General features: G+C 40.5%; 1 protein-coding gene across 1 annotated transcript in view; it reads left to right on the forward strand.

Annotated features, from left to right (window-relative positions):
- The window catches only part of LOC106089457 (PDZ and LIM domain protein Zasp), a 538,225-nt gene extending 517,687 nt beyond the window's left edge, over positions 1–20,538 (forward strand). The window contains exons 12-16 of the mRNA XM_013255315.2: positions 507–3,108; positions 3,214–4,995; positions 11,683–11,866; positions 11,963–12,202; positions 20,027–20,538. Of these exons, the coding sequence (XP_013110769.2) occupies positions 507–3,108; positions 3,214–4,995; positions 11,683–11,866; positions 11,963–12,202; positions 20,027–20,104 (4,886 nt within the window). The 3' untranslated portion in view covers positions 20,105–20,538. The remainder of the gene's footprint in view (positions 1–506; positions 3,109–3,213; positions 4,996–11,682; positions 11,867–11,962; positions 12,203–20,026) is intronic.
- The last annotated feature ends 1,699 nt before the right edge of the window (positions 20,539–22,237 follow it).

A 22,237-nucleotide genomic window follows, 5' to 3' on the forward strand; every position in this document is an offset into this window, starting at 1 on the left:
TTCCTTACATAGTACAGACACGCTGCTCTCACTCACCACAAGCCTTAGAGCTTTGTTTTAGCTGTATATAGTTAAGCGATAAAATAAAAATCTGCATCCGCTGCTTGCAACAAATCTAACATGAAAACGATTTTTATTTATTTTCTCTTTCTCCTAAACAAACATACGAACAAAATCCAACATTAAATGTATAAAAAATACATCTGTCTATCACTGGTTGAACAAACCAACTTGTCCCTTATTCACACAATTGGAGAAAATGTAACCACTAACCTAAAATCTTTTAAACCGAAAAAACACAAAACCGCACATTCAAATGCATCACTTCGTCACCATCACCATCATCATCATTATCATTATCATGGCCATCATCATTGTCATTCTCCAAACTGTTGTTGTAAATGTCACAAAAAAAAACACGTTTACGGAAACGCTGCCAAAAAACGGAATCCGCCATTACACCCTCCTCAATCCTGCGATGGTTGTTGGAAAAACTCGTTGAATAGACGAAACCACAGAGGAAGGCTTGCAACCGCAATATGCTGAGACGTACTTTGAAGAGGACTACGAAGTTGAGGAGGCCAATCGGCGAATGCGCTCGAATTTCTGTTGGCCTCCCCAGCAGGAAGATAGTCACCGCACTCCCACTGCTGCACCTCTCTACATTGCGCCACCGGAGACACAGCATGTTGAAGTGAAACCCATAGAAAATCCGCCTCCTCCCGAGATAGGGGAGAAGCAAACGCAACCACAACAGCAGCAGCAACAGCAGCATCAGGCGCAGGCACAGCATTACCAACAACAACAGCAACCACAGCAAGGTCAGGCACCTGCTGAAACTATGGCTACCCAAGCCCCACAAAGCCAAACTCAGTGGCAAAGTCGTTCGGCGCCACAACTCACCGCTGGCGTCCAGTCAACTGAATGTGAGTCTGGCTCCGATTCATATACCTCTACCTGCACTACAGCCACCACTACTTCGGAGGAATACCAGCGCATGTATGCCGCTCAAGTACAGGCGTATCAAATGCAACAACTCTATGACCAATCCGGTTCAGAGTTTGACTATCACATGGACATGGAGGTGGCATCTATGCAGCAAAGCCAAGACCAATTGAATCTCAGTGCTTCGGAGTATATGTCAGGGCGCCGCAGTGCTCAAGACTGTGTCGAAACTTTGGTGCCTTCGCTTTGCACTTATAAACTGGTGGATATGGTGCGAGAGGTAACACCTAGCCCAGTGCCCCAGCAGCAAGCACAAGGTCCTAGGCGCGTGGTCTTCCAGGATGAACCCGAAGTAAAAGTTATGGAAACTCCCAACCAACAAGGTAATGAAGTCGATGAGCATGAAAAACCCTTAACCCAACCAACACAAGATAATCAAGAGTCCCATCAAGTGTCCCAAGAAGTCGAAGAAGAAGAAGAAGGCCAAGTGGAGGTCAAGGAAGATTGCTTGGTGGTAGAAGACCGCTCCCATATTCTAGAAAGTCAGCGAATTTTCCAACCCACTCCCGAAATAAAAATCGAAATAGCACCCGTAAAGCAAATACCTCCTACGAAAATTCCCAATCCCGTACCCAAAGAATGGATCAATCCTATGGTGGCCGTATTGACCACTGCCCCGGAGACTCCCTTCCACATGGTGGATTGTTTGTGTCCCAAACCCTGTGATTGCTCATTTCAGGTGGAACCCTCCGAGGAAATCTCCAAGGTCATGGCCAAGGAGACGACTGAAGAGGTGAAGCCCGAACCATATGAGAGACCACTATCACCCACACCTGAGCCCGAGCATGTTCCCATCAATTCCATTTGGGATACTCCATCGCTAAGCAAGGCGATGACAATTGCACCCGCTTTTGAATTGAAATTTGCTCCCCCCGCTTCGGAGGGTGTACCGCTGCCCGAAGAGACCGTTCCCTATATGCCCCCTCCCATGGATATGAAACCATATGTACGTGAAGATTATCGTCCAAAATCACCATTTCTAAGTGCTCTTACCGTAGCTCCCGATCGACCATTCGAAGGCCATTTCGATCACGATGTTCCCATTCATATTTTGGACTTGCCCACACCCTCAGGTGTACTGACCATGTCGGAGGCGTTGCGTACAGCACCTGAACGACCATACACTCCTCTGGATCCTGAAAATGCCACTCACCGGTTTGAGGAAGAGCAAAAGGAGAAGGAGAAGAAGAAGATGGAATTTCAGGTGCTCGACAAGGAAGAGGAATTGGGCATACGCAAACAATCGCTGGATGAAGTTGAGTACTATACCACCGATAAACGGAAGTCTTCGACGTCAGCATTTGCGGCTATGCAAGCATTCCAACCATCCAATCAACCTTTGTCCTCTACCTCGACTCCAGCCACACCAAGAAATTCGCTAACCTATACCAAGGCCGAAAGTGATATCGAATATCAAAAGTTTTGTGATGCTCAAGATCGCTATCAGAAAAGACGTAGTTATTTCTCCCAGAAGGAGCAAGAGCTACTACAAAAGCAACAACAACAACAAAAAACGAACACTACTACCTCACAACAATACCAGCTACAACAACAACAACAACAACCACCACCACAACAGACTAACACACGTGAAGAATCCTCATTGTATTCCTCTACCAAAGCTAGCTCTTCTTCCTCTAACACCTCTTCCGCAGTCCAACAACAGCACCAACAACAACAACAACAACATCAGAAACAACAGCTATCCTCCTCATATGCCTCGAATCTAACACAAGCTTCCACAGCATCATCCTCTTATACCATGGCCTATGACAAGGCTGCCAGCAGCACAATGTCCAAACTCGAAGCCCGCGAAGTGATCGAAGAAACCGCCCATGAGCTCGAGCATTCTGAAGTCATTTTCCCACCACCCTCACCGCTTAGTCACATGCATCCGCACACCTCAACGGGTCTGCATCGTCCCGAAAATATTCCCAAATATCAACGCAATTGGACAGTGTTGCCCTCGCAAAGTCCCGTACGCACTCCCGAACCTCCAGAGTTGAGGGAAAACGTTCCCCTGGCTTTTGTTGATACCCCTAAGACTCCCGGCTACAGCAATGGCTCTAACGAAAACACTGTACATAAACCAGTGGCCCAAATGTCGACACGCCCCAGCAGCAGTGGCAACACTAACACACAACAACAACAATCGACTGCTGCTGCCTATGGTTCCACAACGGTCATGAGTTCGCAAACGGACCACAGGCAACAGCAGAGCACTGCAATGGCGAAAGCTTCTGCTCACTCCACTCACACTATGCCCACCAGACCTCAGGCGACTAAACCAACCACGATTCCCATTATTATTGAAGATCGTTCAGGTCCAGTGACCATGGCCTTTCAACCACTCGACGAACATGTGGTGAGAGATCAATCGCAGCCCCCCTCACGGCCTTATACACCCTCCAGGCCAGCTCCCATTGTGCCACGTTATCAAACTCCCGAAAAGCTGTGCTTTGATGAATGTGCCGCTACGCATGCCCGTCCTTATGATGTTCGATCAGCCTCTCCATTTCCAGATCGGGCACGCTCCCCAGCACCTGGACCACCACCAAATCCCTTGGCAGCCATCAGGGCTCCCCGCATGAAGGAGAATGAGGTCTCCACCATGAGTCCAAGGGTCTTGCAGGCCGGCTCCATAACTACCGGTCAAAGCTATTTGGGAGCCCAACAGGCGCAGCAAAAACAAGAGCGAATGCTCTCCCACACCGAAAGCTCCAGTCAATCGGGCATGCAGAGCTATACGCAACAGCCAGAAAGGAGGGAAGAATACCAAGTTGGTAATATGTCAGTCCAGAGACGGGAACAGTCCTCCCGCATGGCCGAACAGCAGCAGAGCCAAATGCAGTCACAAACCACCACTCAAGTGGGCAATACCCAAATAGAACGTCGCCGCAAGGTGACCGAAGAATATGAACACACTTCCTCGGCCAAGACAGTGGAAATTCGCACGGGCTCGCAAAGCTCCTCAATGCAAGAGAGGAGACAATCGCAGACTTCGTATGGCAAGGGCTATGTGGCCAATCAGGCCAGACGTCTGTCGGGTCTGGAGCAGGAAATAACCAATTTGACACCACAATCGCAGGCCATTAGCGCTCGTGCCGCCAATCTGTCGAAATTTCCGGAATTTCACAGCCCGGAACCGACGGAGAAGTTCCCCACCAAACCACTTCTACCTCTTAACGATGAACCTAAGCCGCCGAGCTATATTGTTTCTGGAGCCTCTAATAAAACGATGGCTAATACATCGGCAAGCTGCTACCAACAGCAGGAACAAAAGCAATTGTCTACTGCATATGGATCATCTATCGTTTCCTTGCAGCAACAGCAACAGCAACAACAACAACAGAAATCATTAACTACATATTCGTCAGTATCATCTTCACAACAACAACAACAACAACAAGTAAACACCGTTAGCTCTAGTGTAACCAAAGCTTCTGCTACCACTAATAATCAAGCTTATAAATCGATCACAGCTGGTACTAACCAAAACAACCAAAATGCTACTACTTCTACTGCATCATCGACGGTTGTTTGCCCCGTCACGGGCACATTCTGTCGTCCCGGTCATACGTGCTGCAAACAGCAAGCAATGCAATCAAATAACAATAACAATGTTAGTAATGGTGCCGCCTATCGGCCGAATGCTTCCTTAGGTTCGGGCAGCAATGCTTCTAATATTGCCGCCTCTTGCCAGCAATCGCAAAAGCAGCAACAACAATCACAAAGCGCCGCCGCCGCACCAGCACCAAAAGCAGCTTCAAATGCTTCTTCGGCTACCACTACCACATCCAATGTGCCCAATCAATCTAATGTTGGCGGTTCTGCTGGTTCTGCAGGTTCAGGTACAGGCGGTGGCGTTGCTCCCAAGGGCGGTGCCTTTGGCGCCACCTCGGCCCCCAAACGTGGACGTGGTGTTATGAATAAGCCCGCTGGCCCCGGAGTCCGTATACCATTGTGCAACAGCTGCGGCACCCAAGTCAGGTCAGACATTTTGCACAGAATCTTGTGTTATGTGTTTGATGCGTTCTTTTCTCTATTTGTGTTTAATTGCATGACGATTTAATTTGATTTATTTTATTTGTTATTGATTTTAGGTCAAACGTTTGGTTTAACCAGAATTATATGAAAATATTGCGTGATTTTTGTTTTAGCATTTATAAGCATATTTATTATAGTTGGTTGTAATGCCAACTGGATTTTGAAGTTGCTACAAAGATATTATTTTTGGTTACACTTACCATTTGTAAGTCAAGACGAATGTTATGTTTACAAAACTTTTAAGAACCTTAAAGAAACCATTTGTAAGTCCAGACGAATGTTTACAAAACCTTTTTCTCGCATAATCTTTAATCATTTTAAATGCCCTACACAAAAAAAAAAAAATATTTACCGGAAATGAACTTTGCCACAAATAAACTTCCTTTATGGAAAACATTAGGATTTTGTTTACGAAAAAATTGCAAGAATTTGTGACGAATACAAAGGATGGATATTTGTTTAAGGAACAAAATACTAACATTGTGTTGCCTCCTGGCGTCGTTTGGTGCAAGCTTTCTTGTTTGTGCTATTGGAAATATGAGAGTTTTTTCTACTTTAAATCCGCACACGATCCTAATCCTACCAATACTGACAACTGGCTGACTGAGCTTTACTCAATGAAAAAAAGTTAGTCTTCTTTTGAGCTACATTCTCTGCCAATTGGAAGAGACACAATATATAAAAAAGCCAAACGAATTATCTCTTGGTTGCACTAACCATCTTTTGCCGTAAACGAAACATTTTTGGCTTAAAAGAAGTTTGGAATTTTCGCAAAAAAGACCCATCCTTTACCACAGACGGAGTTTCTTATAGTTTTACCATAGCCGAGGCGACTTTTACATCAAAATGTGGCAAATATGGAACAGTTACTATAAACATAGCACTTTTCCAATAAAACACATTTGTTTGTCGCAATTGTATTCCAAACATTTTATTTTTTGACGTGTAAACACGCTGTTACCCGGCTTCACCGATTTTGTATAGTTATGCTTGTAAGCTCCATCTTATTTTCCCTCAGTATTCACCTCATCTTGTCAGGAGGTGGATCTTCTATAGAATTTTTGTCATTACAGTGTGATTCTCCTCCACTTTACTAACGTGGACTGCGTAACCGTAAAGAGCTTCGCATTCTTCTAGTTTTCTGGCGGCAGTATCCTCGCTCGAAATACCAACCCCGAAACCCAATTGTTGGGATTTTACTACTTTCTATATCTCCATATATTTTACGAAGGATATTTCCCTCAAACACTCCAAGTACTACCTCATCTGCTGCTGCAAGCAGCCATACTACGGAACCATACAACAATACGAATAATATCAGCGTCTTGTATAGTGTGATTTTGGTCTGTCAAGAGGTGGCTTTGCTCTTGAACTGCTTGCTTGATCCAAAGTGGCATGACCATCTCAAGGGATTTGTTCCCAACTGTCTACATTTTCCTAATCTTCCCCAATGTACAGGATTTGTGGAATAACATCCACTTTGCCTAATCTCCATTGACAGCTACACTCACTCTCATTAGTTTCGTTTCGAAACTAGCCAGGGCTGAAATTGCTTCTTACGGTAACCGACCCATAATATTAATGTCATCGGCATAGGCAAGTACCATGTGTTCTCTTGTGAGTAGTGTGCCAAACCTATTCACACCTGCATCTTTTATATAGTCTTCTCTAGACGGATATTTCAGACATCATACTATAGATTGTCTCTCTATCTGAAGGTTAGGTTGAATGGTTTGCCCACCATAGGTGAGTTCATTTGAAGGCCAGTTTGGCCCATTGCGATACCCTAGAAAGAAAGAAAAGAGTGAGAAGATGGAGACCTTTGACCACATCCATAGGTTATACACAAATAAATAAATCAGGACGTATGGAGAACCACGTAGAACGCATATCTTCATCGGATATTAGCGCACTCGCTGTCAAAACCATCCCGTTCTGTTGACAAATCTCAGGATACATCCCCGAGGTACGTTTGCAAGATCACCCAGACTGCAAAAGAACCGCCTCCCCAGAAAGGAGAGCCTGCGTCCCTGCAGACCCTGACATGAGCAGAGAAAGCTCTCAATAATCTCCACCTCATCCTCATCAAGACAACTCCTGCAGAAGTCATTGTGCGGTATTCCCATGTACACCGCCATGCGGCCTATGGCACAGTGTCCGGTTATGACCCAGACAATGTGCTCAGCGATCTCTCATCGAACGCCAGTAACTCCTACGTTCTTCTCCGGTCGATGACAGGGCAGAGTGCCTTAGCAGTCTAGCAACCATCCGCTAAGTCCCATTTCGTAGCCAACCCGCTCTGGCTATCTCCTCTACAGTATTCGATAGTTCAATATATGGCACGTAGGCAAGATCGGTGCATGGTTCACCTGGCGCAGACGAACCCGTCTTGGTGCATTTGTCAGCCCCTTCATTCCACAGAAAACCTTCATGTCCGGGAACCCATATCAGCATCACATCGTGGACCCAAAGCCTAACCAGAGACTCCAAACAATGCGCAACACATCTCAACCTTACAGTCCTTGAAACCAAGGCTCAAGGTCAAAGCGTGGCCCCACTGTCCACATAAATCCTGAGTTTTGAGAACGGTTGTTCCCTTACCAGAATTTTTCTTGGGGGTACTGTAATGGCTAAGACCTCTGCCGGTAGTCTTAGAGACATCCCGATGTTGATTGCTTCGGAGTAGACCTCCAATCCTATCCCTGACTCCATCTTGGAGCAATCAATGAAGATCTAGGTACCATCCCCCTCAAACACAGCATTCGCCCTCCATTCATGCCTACCGGGAAACGAATCCAGAATGTCTTAATTCCAATCGGTACCGGTGCCAGATATTCGGAGATCATCCGCATTTTAACCTACGCAACAATAGCATCCATGATGGAACTGTGGCCGAACATGTCTTCCATCAGCATGGCGAGCTTCCTAAGTTTGAAACTTTGTTTGGTATTGAACGGTTCGGAGAGCTGTTTTTCTATTCTAAATGCGAAGCGTATATCAGCAAGCGGCATACCTCAAATTCGTATTAGTTTTGCAAGGGTACCAAACTCGAACATGGCTTAAAATAGCTTTGAACGGGTTTGAAGGGGGCTTTAAAGCCAACGAGAAGATGGTAGGTGTTGATTTGTCCTTCTCGGGACTTTTCCATGATTTAGTGCAATGTAAATATCTGGTCTATGCCGGATTTATCAGGTCTAAATGCTCACTGATATGGAACAATTAAGTCATTGACCTTTGGTTCTAATCTTTCAAATAGTAAGCTCGATAGTATCATGTATGTGATGGAAATGAGACTAATTCCTCTGTAGTTGGCATATACTGACTTGACCCCTTTCTTGTGCAAGGCTCTTGTATGCTGAGGTGCCAAGCATTTGGCCAAAAATATCTTCCTTCCCTACTTTCGCATTATAATCTACCAGAACAAATTTAAAATCATGGGCGAAACAGCGGTCATATTTTCTTTCTAGGTGGTCGTAGAAAATATCCATGCTCTGTTCGTCCTTGTCTTCCATCGGGGTATGGGCACAAATAAGACAGATGTTAAAAAATTTTGCATTTATGCGGATTGTGGCTAGCGTCCCATTCACCGAAGTTAACCTGGAGACAAGATGTTTAGGATTCCGATTTATGCATCCACTCATCGCTGCTATAATACAATATAAGGCATTACCTCTCGGTGTAGTTGTGGAGCCTTTTCAGATCCATCAGACTTCCCATTGAAATGTCTGCCCTGTACTTTTTAATGCATCCGGCAGTGCATATATTGCACCCCCACTTTAAAGAGTTCGGACATTCCATATACAGATGCGCAAGTCATGCTCCTTTAAATGTTTGAGGAGTTCGTTAACAAAGCGGGCATTCGTTTTCAATCTTCTTCGTTTTTCGAAAGTCATTTTTTCAAGTTTTCCAGGATGATGTGCTACTAACTCGATTCCTCAACCCATCTTTTTATCGTTCTACGGGTGAAGTCGTGGCACATTTTAGCTCACTACCAGTGACTAGGTGACACTGTGTGGAAGTATGTGGCCATATTTGAATGAAGAAAAATTAACATTAGCCTGGACTTTAGCAAGTTAAGACCAATCAAACCCATTGCTTGGTGTATAACGCAGTACAAAGTCTTTGATTCCTTTATATAGGCACTTCTTCTTTGAGTGCCCTAGCTCCAAGCTTACTGTATAGCATGATTTTTCGGATTACAGTTGCTGTAATTTTTTATCAATACAAGATTGTATTCCTGGCATCAGTGTTTTGCTCTCGACTTCTAGTATCGTCTCAGGTATATAATCCTCTTCAGATATCCGATCACCTCAGTTGTACCTGTATGTTGTGATCAACTCTTAGCTTTTATCCATTTCTAACATCGCAGACAAGACTTTCACTGAATAGCTATATTTATCATTTATAGCTATTGGTATCATGACGGGACACATAGGACTACGAGCTCACTTATGTAATATCGGTGCGGTAAGTGATAGCATGTGTAGGGCATGCGGGGAAGATGTGTAGGGGAGTGGCATGGAAAACAATTAAGGATTTTCTAAGTAGCACGGAATTCCTAACTCTGATAAACCAGGTGTATAGCATGACATACCAAATGGCGGTGGCGCTAGAGTTCCATCAATCCAATGCATACGAGGAACAGGTGTCATTGCTTTTGGACTCTACTTTTAGTACAGTCTCAAGTATATTTATCACGCGATACTGTAATCTGCTTCTATCTTCTATTCATACCGCACATCCCCTTAAGTCTCAGCAAACCGGCTTCCTCATACTTTATCTGTACATCTATCCGTTCTCTAGTGTTCGATATGGTTTTCTTACTACTCTGTATTAGGGTGAGTCAGTTTTGGCAGTTATCACAATCATCATCTACGACAGTTCTAAGAAGTTTTGTTCAAGAAACCGAGGGTTATATGTGTTTCTTATCACTCTGTATTAGGGTGGATCAATTTTGGTGGTTATCACAACCGTAATGTACGACAAGAAGTTCTGTTTAAGAAACCAAGAATCAAAAATCAAATCGACCTTATGAATTTTAACAACTAATTCGTACTATTAGTCGAAAATCAAAACTTTATCGTTGAAAATCAGAAGCTCGACTTTGATTTTGTAGCCCTGGTTTCCAGAATGTTTATAAAACACCCAGATCTTACAACACTTTGCCATATCGATATCTGATTTCTTTCGTTTTAAATTGGTAAACTGGAACATATGGATATATTATAACATATATAGTTTTGGAGAACTTGCATAGCATTGCGTATATCAATATTCTTGATATTGGTGCCAAATATGTTATATAGTATTATATTTATATCACTGTTCTGTTAAGAAAATATATCACGGTGACATTTTTATACCTACCCAAATTTTGTTATGTTTAAGAATTTGTCATAAACAAACAAGCATCACAATGTTTATAGTTTCTTCAATGTTGTTGTTCTTTCCTAGTGTTATACATTTTTGATTTTGAATTGTTCAAGTTTTGCCTTGCATGTTTTTTTCCCGTTTTGTTAATGATTGCTGTTCTTTTTGCTTTGTGTTTTTGTTAAATTTCATTTTGCAGAGTCCATAACAAAATTGCCCATGTTAAGTGATACCTTGCCTCGCAAATCCAATGCTAATCCTAAACTAAATGCTTCCTATAACGCAAATGTTAATGCTGAACCTGCTGTTGCTGTAGCTTCCACCTTAAAGCGAACTGACTTGGCGCCCAGTGATGATCCCACAGCAATGTTAAGTGCCTCCATCAGTAAAATCAATATGGAGAATCAAATGAACAATTTCATGGCTGAGGCAGGTAAAGTCATCTCCAATATGCTCGAGGCTCGCCTGGCCAATGGGGGACCTACAGCCTCGCAGCACAGTGGCAGTTCTTTGAGTTTACGCAGCAATAGTAGTTCGAATCTATCACGCAGTCCCATGGTGGTGCGCAAACGTTTGGATTTGGATGATTTCAAGGATATAAATCCCATAGAGCCGGCTGCCTTGAAACCTGTGGTGGCTGTACAACAAAGTGTGGAATTGAGGCCCACAGCCCCCAGTCAGGAGCCTCATCAATTATTAATGACTAAGGGGCCTTACACCAATGAGTTGAGTGCTAATCATCCCATGGGCAAAGTTTTGGATATATGTGATAATAGTAATAAATTTAAGCCTTCCTCCCCCTTGGCCAAGAGAGCAATTGCCAACAATGCTGTCAGTAGCAGCAATACCGACACCGCTGTCTGCGAACCCAAGATGACTAACAATGGCAATTTGCCTCCCTCGGAAACTGTGATATATCGCAACAATGATAGCTCCAATCGCCCCAGAGCCAGTCATGCCATTGATCGCCGCTCCTACATAGAAAACAATGGGCAAAGCGAAATGGCCAAAGATGGCCCAGTATTTAGCATAAATGTCAAGGCCCTAGGCAAAGAAGGCACCGATCCCAATAAACCCATGTCGCCAGAGAATGAAGAGGTTGTCAGTCAGTTGCTTAAGGATGGTAAGCGACCTATATGTTGTCAATGCAATAATGAAATAACTTCGTAAGTGTTGTTTGTTAAAAGTTCCCAAAACTAACCTCTTGCTCTTAACTTTGCCAATTTTTTTTTGAATATACCCTTTTGCATATTTTGACAGAGGTCCTTTCATTACCGCCTTGGGCAAGATCTGGTGTCCCGAACACTTCCACTGCACCAATGGCAATTGCCGTCGCCCCTTGCAAGACATTGGCTTCGTTGAGGAGAAGGGTGATCTTTACTGTGAATACTGTTTCGAAAAGTACTTGGCTCCCAATTGCAGCAAATGTGGTGGTAAAATCAAGGTTAGTATTTTGATTCCTCCCCCCCCCCCCAACCTTCCCTGTGGTCTTTATTGTGGTATTATTAACTAACTTTCCCTTCATATTCAAACGTTACAGGGTGATTGCTTGAATGCCATTGGCAAACATTTCCATCCTGAGTGCTTCTCTTGCGGCCATTGTGGCAAATTGTTCGGCAATACCCCATTCTTCCTGGAGGATGGTATGCCCTACTGTGAAGCCGATTGGAATGAACTCTTCACCACCAAGTGTTTCGCTTGCGGTTTCCCCGTTGAAGCCGGTGATAGATGGGTTGAGGCCTTGAACCATAATTACCATAGTCAATGTTTCAATTGCACTGTAAGTATATGCAAAATTTATTTTTCGTTTGTTTGTTTATACTCTAAAAGATTAAATAGCCACTTGCAAAAGGTTAATGGTATGATTATGCAAAGTGATTTGTATTGTGTGGGTGAGTGAGTAAAGAGCAAAGGGTTTGCTAAAAAAAGGTCAAAGGGGGAAAGGATTTTGAAAAGTGCCGCCTTTGTTCACATTTTTATTTAATGAAGATTTGAGGTAGAAATATGCTAAAGGCCAATCAAGAACTGATTTTTACAAAAGGCAATAACTTAAACGAATATAAAGGGTGATTTTTTAAGAGCTAAAGGAAAGTTTTTCAAAAAAAAACCAAAAAAAAATTCAGAAAAATTCATGAAAACTTTATTTGAATCGATAGTACGGTCTCTATAATTTAATGTTTGTAGATTATTTTATGCAAATGTTGACATTGACTGCGCCTTAAATGGTCCATCCGCTTAGTTTTGGCATACTCTTTCCAAACAATTCGGCCGGCATCTCACGAATAAATGCTTCAATTATGTCTTCCAATGCGTGAATTGAAGTGGGCTTGTCTGTATAGACATGAGTTTGGACACAAAAACTACGAGCACAAAAATCGCACGAGCTTGGAGGCCAATTGGCCGGTTTCAAATGTGAAATAAAATGTTTTCCGAACTCGCCTCTCAATAGGTCCATTGTTACGCATGCTGTGTAGCATGTGGCACCGTCTTGTTGAAACCACATGTCATGCAAGTCAAGCTCTTGCATTTTGGGCAAAATAAAAGTTGAATGCCATCTCACGATAGCGCTCACCATTGACAGATACGTTACGATTCCCATCATCTTTGAAGAAGTACGGTCCAATGATGCCACCAGCCCATAAACCGCACCAAACTGTGATTGTTTCTGGATGCACTGGTAGCTCTTGCAATGATTTTGGCTGATCTTCACTCCAAAATCGTCAATTTTGCTTTTTTACGTACTCATTGAGCCAAAAATGAGTTTCGTCGCTGAAGAAGAAGAAGCGCGCGATGAACTTTCTTAACAGAGCACGCATTTTGGTAATAAAATTCAATAATTTGCAAGCGTTGTTCATTTGTAAGACGATTCATGGTTAAATTATAGACCAATCTGAGGATGTTTGGCAGTGAAACAAAAGACGGAATGTGCGTGAGCTGTTTAAACCAGTGTTGCCAAAAAAGATAATTGCTAAAAAATCACCCTTTAGGTTCAGAGTGGAATTATACGGATTTTGCAGGGAAATCGTGGATAAAGATATAAACCGGTGTTCTTATTGTGACTGTGTATGAGGAAAATCTCCATTCTCAAAATCTTTTTTAGAATTTTAGACTTCGCAAAGGATACCGACAGATGCTACGGGGATTTTTTAGGATTCCTAGGATAGTAGTCGCAGAGGCCTAGATAGGAACCCAAAAAAAATTTTGTTATTGTAGGTGTATAGAAGGGGTGGGACGACTCAGCAGTTAGTGCTGAATGCATCCAGCGGTAAACGGCGGCGAATTGAAGGCCTTGCTTTGCACCTGGTCCCCGAATTCCATGTTTATTTCTTTTTAACATTGAGTGACATTGCCAGGTTAGTACTTGCCTTTCACGGTAAAAACATGGCTTTCAGAACAGACAGGACAGAATTACTGCTTAAGAACATCAGAAGTTCAATAAACATTCACATCTGTCTCATATAAATTTATGGGGTACTACAGAAGAAATACATAGACCTTTAAAAGTTGCAAGGTAGTCCTCTTGGAAGCTTTATTTTAGAAGGCATACGGTTCTTCTATTAGAAGCCTTCAAACGCTGTTAACAGACCTGATTCAAGCAGACATATTTGTCTAAGAAACTATCAACTACATCTCTAAAGTCTTGCGGATTGCAGGAAACCGAAAATCCCCCTACCAGATCAAAAAAGAACAAGTAAAAAGGCGTTAAGTTCGGCCGGGTCGAACTTTGGATACCCACCACCTCGGGTATACATGTAAACCATCTTTCGTCATAATTCGGTGAAAAATGTATAATTTATTCCCCATAGCAGCTTTATGAAAATATGGTCCGATTTGGACCAAATTGAGTGGTCTAATAAGTACAAGTCATTGTTCAATTTTGTAGAACAAAATATTGGTCTTTTTGGTAGCTATATCCCAATATAGATCGATCTGAACCATATACGACAAGCTATATTCAAATCTGGACCGATCTGGGCCAAATTAAAAAAGGATTGTCGAAGGGCCTAACACAACTCACTGTCCCAAACTTCAGAGAAATCGGATTAAAAATGCGCCTTTTATGGATCCAAGACCTTAAAACGAGAGATTTTATATGGATGCTATATTAAAATCTGGACCGATCTGGGCCAAAATAAAAAAGGGTGTCGAAGGGCCTAACATAACTTATCGTACCATATTTCGGCGAATTCGGATTATAAATGCTCCTTTTATGGGTCCAAGACATATAGTCGAGATATCGGTCTATATGGCAGCTATTTATATAAATCTGGACCTATCTTGGCCAACTTGAAAAAGGGTGTCGAAGGCCCTAACATAACTTACTGTCCCAAATTTTGGCAAAATTGGACAATAAATTCGCCTTTTATGGGCCCAAGACCTTAAATCGAGAGATCGGTCTATATGGCAGTTATCTGAGCTAAATTGAAGAAGAATTTCGAGGGCCCTAACTTTCAAAAATTTCGGCGAAATCGGACTATAATGAGGCTGCCTGCATTAGGAGGGGAAAACCACTGCTGAAAAATTTTTCTAATGGTCTCGCCAGGATTCGAACCCAGGCGTTCAGCGTCATAGGCGGTCATGCTAATCACTGCGTTACGGTGGCCTCCAAGAAGATAAGCTAGCTAGCTTAACTCCTTCGAAAGTTTGCGTGCTTTCGATAGACAGACGGACGGGCATGGCTAGATCGACTTCAAATGACATGGCGATCAAGAATATGTTTACTTTATGGGGACTCAGAGGAATATTTCGAGGAGTTACGAACAGAATGACGAAATTAGTATACCCCCATCCTATGGTGGAGGGTATAATTAATATGGATCCCTGGTTTGGCGCCAACGTGGTAGCTGTGTGGTCAGCATGTAAGTTGATAGAGACATTCTGAAATCAGACTCTGATTCCTTTATGAGTTAAAGGCTTTGGTGGCCATCGAATCCACAACCTCTGCACTGGCAAGCCGTGATCACAATCAACTATCAAAGACTAGTTCATTGTCTTTGATATTCCATCACATTTTATACCATCCACCATAGATGAGGGGTATACCAATTTCGTCATTCCGTTTGTAACACCACGAATTTTGCTTCTAAGACCCCATAAAGTATATATATTCTTGATCGCCATGACATTTTAAGTCGATCTGGCCATGTTAGCCCTCCGTCCGTCTGTCGAAAGCACGCTAACTTTCGAAGGAGTAAGGTTAGGCGCTCGAAATTTTGCACAAATACTTCTTATAAGTGTGGGGATTGTAAATGGGTCAAATCGTTCCATGTTTTGATATAGCTGCCATAAAATCCGACCTTGGATCTTGACTTCTTGAGCTTCTAGAGGGCGCAATTCTTATCCGATTTGGCTGAAATTTTGCACGTGGTGGTTTGGTATGACATCCAACAACTTTGCCAGGTATGGTCTAAATCGGTTCATACCCTGATATAGCTGCCATATAAACCGACCTTGGATCTTGACTTTTAGAGCTTCTAGAGGGCGCAATTCTTATCCGATTTGGCTGAAATTTTGCATGAAGTGTTCTGTTAGGACTTCCAACATTCCAACCGATCTCCCGAATAGACTTCTTGAGCCTCTAGAGGGCGCAATTCTCATCCGATTTGGCCGAAATTTAGCATGAAGTGTTTAATTTTGACTTCGAACAACTGTGCTAAGTATGGTCTAAATCAGTCTATATCCCGGTATAGCCGCCATATAATCCGATCTTTCGATTAGACTTCTTGGGCTTCTAGAGGGCGAAATTCTTATGCAATATGATTGAAATATGTCGTTTTGGTATGACTTCCAACAACTGTTCTTAGTATGGTCTAAATCGCTATATAACCTGATATAGCTGGCGTATAAACCGATGTCTCAGTTTCCTTTTTTGAGCCTCTGGGGAGCGCAATTATTACTCGATTTGCCTGAAATTTTGGAGGTGGTGTTTTTCTATGACTGGTGTTTATACCCTGCACCACCACTGTGGTACAGGGTATTATGTGCATTTGTTTACAACGCTAAGAAGGAGAAGAGCTAGACCCATTGATAAGTATACCGATTGACTCAGAATCACTTTCTGATTCGATTTAGCCATGTCCGTCTGTGAGTTCATATATTCTTGTAATCAAAGTGCAGGTCGTATTTGTTGTCCGATTGCCACGAAATTTTGCACATGTCACTTTTTTGGCCCAAGGATAAACGCTATTGATTTTGAAAAAAATCGCTTCAGATTTAGATATAGCTCCCATATATATCTTTCATCCGATATTGCTTTTTAAGGCTGTAGAAGCCACAATTTTCGTCCGATCTTTACAAAATTTGGCATTGGGTATTTTATTTGAGGTCTACGTATGTGTGCAAAATTTCATAAAAATCGTTCCAGATTTTGATATAGCACCCATATATATCTTTCATCCGACATGTACTTTAATGGCTGTAGAAGGCATAGTTTAAGTCCGATCTTTAAAATATTTTGCACGAGGAGTTTTATTTGACGTCCCAAATGTGGCGTGAAGTCGTTTTTGTGAAGTCTCAATGTATGTGCAATATTTCATAAAAATCGCTTCAGATTTAGATATAGCTCCCATATATATCTTTCGTCCGATATGGCTTTTTAAGGCTGTAGAAGCCACAATTTTCGTCCGATCTTCACAAAATTTGGCATGGGGTGTTTTATTTGACGTCTCCATATGTGTGCAGAATTACATAAAAATCGGTCCAGATTTAGATATAGCTCCCATATATATCTTTCATCCGACATGTACTTTTATGGCTGTAGAAGCCACATTTTTTTACCGATCTTTATAAAATTTGGCATGGGGTGTTTTATTTGACGTCTCCATATGTGTTCATAAAAATCGGTCCAGATTTAGATATAGCTCCCATATATATGTATCGCCCGATTTGCACTTAAGTGGCCGTAGTAGCTACAATTTTCAACCGATCTGCACAAAATTTGGCACGGACTGTTTTGTTACTGCACTTAATATATCTGAAAATTTCATAAAAATCGGTTCAGATTTGGATATAGCTCCCATATATATCTTTCATCCGATTTGAACTATTAAAGCTGTAGAAGCCACAATTTTGGTCCGATCTTTACCAAATATGGCGTGGAGTCGTTTTTGTGAAGTCTCAATGTATGTGTAATATTTCATAAAAATCGGTTCAGAGTTAGATATAGCTGCCATATATATATTTCATCCGATTTGAACTATTAAGGCTGTAGAAGTCACAATTTTTGTCCGATCTTTACAAAATTTTTGATGAAGTGCTTTATTTGACGTCTTTATATGTGTGCAAAATTTCAGAAAAATCAGTTCAGATTTAGATATAGCTTTCATATATATCTTTCATCCGATTTGGCCTTTTAAGGCTGTAGAATCCACAATTTTCGCCCGATTTTACATGAGACGTTTAAATTGACGTTTCAATACGTGCGCCAAATTTCATTAAAATCAGTCCTAATTTAGATATAGCTCCAATGTGTATACAGCGGTCAAAAAAAGTATTCATCATTCAATGTTTTTTTTTTAATAAGTCTACAAAAGACAATTGGAATAAAAACATATTAAACTAATGATGCAGTAGTGCTTGTGTGATATATATGTACACAATTTCATTGTTTTTAAAGAAAAAAATAGTATTTATTGGAACAAAAAGGGCCATTTTACAGCTGAACACAAAAAATTAAACAAAAAAAGTATTCATCATTGCAAAAAAACAAAAAAATAAATAACATAATTTAAAAAAATTAATACTTTGTTATTCGACCACCGCGTCTTATAACTTCTTTTAAACGGTTTGACATCGATTGGCCTAATTTAGCGGTTATATTTTGGTCTATATTAGTCCATTCCTCCATTATCACCTGTTGCATTTGACTCTTGCTCGAAAAATTGCGCGTTCTCAATTTGCGTTCGAGATGTTCCCAAAGATGTTCAATTGGGTTCAAGTCGGGACTTTGAGGAGGAGTTTTAATGACTTTGGGGCAGTTATACAGCATCCACATCTTGGTATTTAAAGCAGAATGTTTGGGGTCATTATCTTGATAATATTGAAAGTTATTACCAAGCCCAAGTTTTACAGCACTATCTTTTAAATTCCTCTTTAAAATGTCAATGTAATACTTATGATCCATTACTCCATTAATAATTTCAAGATTTCCCGCTCCTGAAGCCGCCAAACACCCCCAAACCATTAAACCACCTCCACCATGTTTTACAGTAGCAACTGTGTTTCGTTCTTCAAGCTCTGTATTTGGTTTTCTGTACACTATGACCTTTCCATCGCACCCAAAAAGTATAAACTTGCTCTCGTCTGCAAAAATGACTGTTTTCCAAAATGATTCGGGCTGTTTTACATACATTTTTGCGAAGTTTAGCCTTTTCACTCGGTTTATTTTATTTATAAAGGGCTTCTTACGTGCAGTTCTTCCTCTGTAACTATGCCTTTTGAGTGTATTTCGAATTGTTTGTGTAGTAACTTCCTTCCCTAAATATTCCATAGTGTTTTTACGAAGAATGGTCGCATTTGTCTTCGGAGTTTTCTGAACTTGCCGCACTAGCCAACGCACATCTCCAACTGAAAGTGCTTTTGGTCGACCAGATCTTGGTTTATTGTCAACAGTTTTCGTTTCTGTCCACTTTCTGATGATGGATTGTATAGTAGATCGTGGTCTATTTAATATTTCACTGATAGTTTTTTGAGTTAAACCATTCCTGTGGTGTTTTATTATCAAAACTTTTACCTCATCAGAAACGTCGTTTTGCTTACGACCCATTTTGACAAAAACTATATTTTCAATGAAATTAAATATTTGCTGTCAAGGGCAAAGCCTCCTTTACTAAATAAAACAGAAAAGGGGGATTCCCAAATAATATTTGAATTTGACTTTGATGATAGCACATCAATGATGAATACTTTTTTTGTTCTGTTTTTGGTGTTATTATATAAAATTGCATTTTTTGCGCTAATTAAATTTATTTTTTGAATTTATTTTAAAACATAAAACACGAAAAAAATAAAAAAAAAAATAAAAAAAAAAATAAACACGAAAAATAAACTATTGCATAAAACTGCATTATTTGTTTACTTTAAATTTTCTTCAATTACCCAAAATAAGTGAATTTATTATCAATTTTGCTAATGATGAATACTTTTTTTGACCGCTGTATATCATCCCATATGGACTTTTAAGGCAGTAAAAACCACCATCAATATTACTCCCATATAATCTTTTATCCGATATGGCCTTTTAAAGATGTGGAAATCCAAATCTTTTGTCCTATGGTAGGAAAATCTTACAAGGTCCTAAATTGCTATTTCAATTGGTATCCAAATTAAAGTCGGACTAGATTTCGAGATAAGTTCTACCTATAAAAGGTACTGCATGCACTAGGTGGTGAAGGGTATTATATAATCAGCACCCCCCGACTTTTGGCTTTCCTTACTGGTTTTCTATTCGAAAAAGTCATTTAAAGAACTTGACAAATGCGATTCATGTTGGAGCATATAAAAGATTCGGCCCGGCCGAACTTGGCCCTCTTTTACTTGTGAATTTCTCATCTTCAATAGTAACATATTAAACATTTTCTCTTCTTCTCTTCTTTTATTTTTTCAGTATTGCAAACAAAACTTGGAAGGCCAAAGCTTCTACAACAAGGGTGGTCGTCCCTTCTGCAAGAATCACGCTCGTTAAGATTTAAAACAAAACTCTGATTGCGCCATTTGCAGTCACAACAAACGCAAAAAAGAGACACATCTTAGAACGATCAAAATGAAGAAAGAAAAAAAAAACAGATTATTCTCTACAATAATACTAAACCACGCACCTTATCATCAGGGATCATTTATGCATAAAAACTACATTGATTTTAATTAAACAAAACAAAACAAATGGAAATAAAACATTTTATCTTTTCTTTTATTTAGTTAATCATAAAGAAAATATTAACATTAATGTAACAAAAAAAAGAAAAAGAAGAACTTTTTAAACCAACAAGCTTAGCTTACTTTTAAAGAAACCTCCCCCCCTTCGCCTGTAAACCCTTAAAAAGGAAAATCTCTGTTTTTGGCCTCAGATGTTAAGACTTTCAATGTTCGACAAAATTTAACGCCCCCCGCTATTTTAAAGAAATAAAAGAAAAAAAAAACAAACGATGACGATCTTAGATATATATATTGGTATATGTATTTTTTTTTTAATATTCGCAAGAATTCTTTTACTCTGGAGCGAGTATCGACAAAATTTAATTGTACTTTATGTTGTTCAAAAAATGTTTGGCCTGCAATTTGGGCTTCCCACCACAACCATCACTGGCCCTTGATAGTCAATGTTGATGTTAAATTTATTTCGATTTATTTTTGTATTAACTTCCAGTCCGTTAGCCATTACATACTCTAATTGTTTTCATTTGGCCAATCCACTTTGTCTGCTTTAAATTTTTATATATATATACGAGTATATATTTATTATATGTTATATAATTACTATTATTAAATGTATAAAACAATTGCAATTATATTTAATGAAAACCAATTCATATTATGTAATTTTTAAAAACATCTCTATGATTTTTTGCTGCTGATATCATTAATAAAAATTTTGATTGAAATCCTTTATTGTGGCCTTTGATGCATTATTATTTGGGGTTGTTTTTTTTTTTTTTTTTGATAGATTCAAGCATGTAAGTATTTTATCAAACAGAACTCTTATCTGATATGCAAATGGAAGGCTTAAATGGCAAATTGCAAAAAAAAAGTATTTTGAAATCATGTAAGCCTGTAAAGAACACCTAATATCAATGCCTTAAACAAATAAAAATGCATTACATGCTACAGATGCGAACTTCAGATACCCACCACCAGGGATATGTACTCATCGAAATTTTATTCGAAATCTATTATATGACAAGTATGAGCGTGCTAAGTTCAGACGGGCCGAATCTTATATTCCCTCCACCATGGATCGCATTTGTCGAGTTCTTTGCGCGATATCTCTTTTTAGGGCAACATTGCTTTAAGCAAACAATTGAATACTGAACATTGTAGAAGTCATTGTGTTATAGTTCATTCGGATAAGAATTGCGCCTTGTATGGGGCTCAAGAAGCAAAAGCGGGAGATTGAATTATATGGGAGCTGTATCAAGCTATAGATCGATTCAAACCATGGCAGAAGCCGTGCACAAAATTTCAGCCAAATCGGATGAGAATTGCGCCCTCTAGAGGCTCAAGAAGTCAAGACCCAAGGTCGGTTTATGTGACAGCTATATCAGGTTGTTGATCGATTTGAACCATACTTCGCACAGTTGTTGGATATCATAACAAAATACTTTGTGCAAAAATTCATTCAAATCGGATAAGAAGTGCGCCCTCTAGAGGCTCAAGAAGTCGATACCCAAGATCAGGGTATATGGCAGCTATATCAGGTTAAGAACCGATTTGAACCTTATTTGGCACAGTTCTTGGATATCATAGCAAAACACTTCGTGCAAAATTTCAGTCAAATCGGATAAAAAGTGCACCCTCTAGAGGCTCAAGAAGTCAAGACCCAGGGTCGGTTTATGTGGCAGCTATACCAGGTTTTAGACTGATTTGAACCATACTGAGCACATTTGTTGGAAGTGATACTGAAACACCTCATTCAAAATTACAGCCAAATCGGATAAGAAGTGCGCCCTCTAGAGGCTCAAGAACTAAAGACCCAAGATCGTTTTATATGACAGCTATATCAGGTTATTGATCGATTTTAACCAAACTTGGTACAGTTGTTGGAAGTCATAATAAAATACTTCATGCAAAATTTCAGCAAAATCGGATAAGAATTGCGCCC

Source organism: Stomoxys calcitrans, chromosome 5, assembly GCF_963082655.1.
Source record: "Stomoxys calcitrans chromosome 5, idStoCalc2.1, whole genome shotgun sequence".
Classification (NCBI taxonomy): domain Eukaryota; kingdom Metazoa; phylum Arthropoda; class Insecta; order Diptera; family Muscidae; genus Stomoxys; species Stomoxys calcitrans.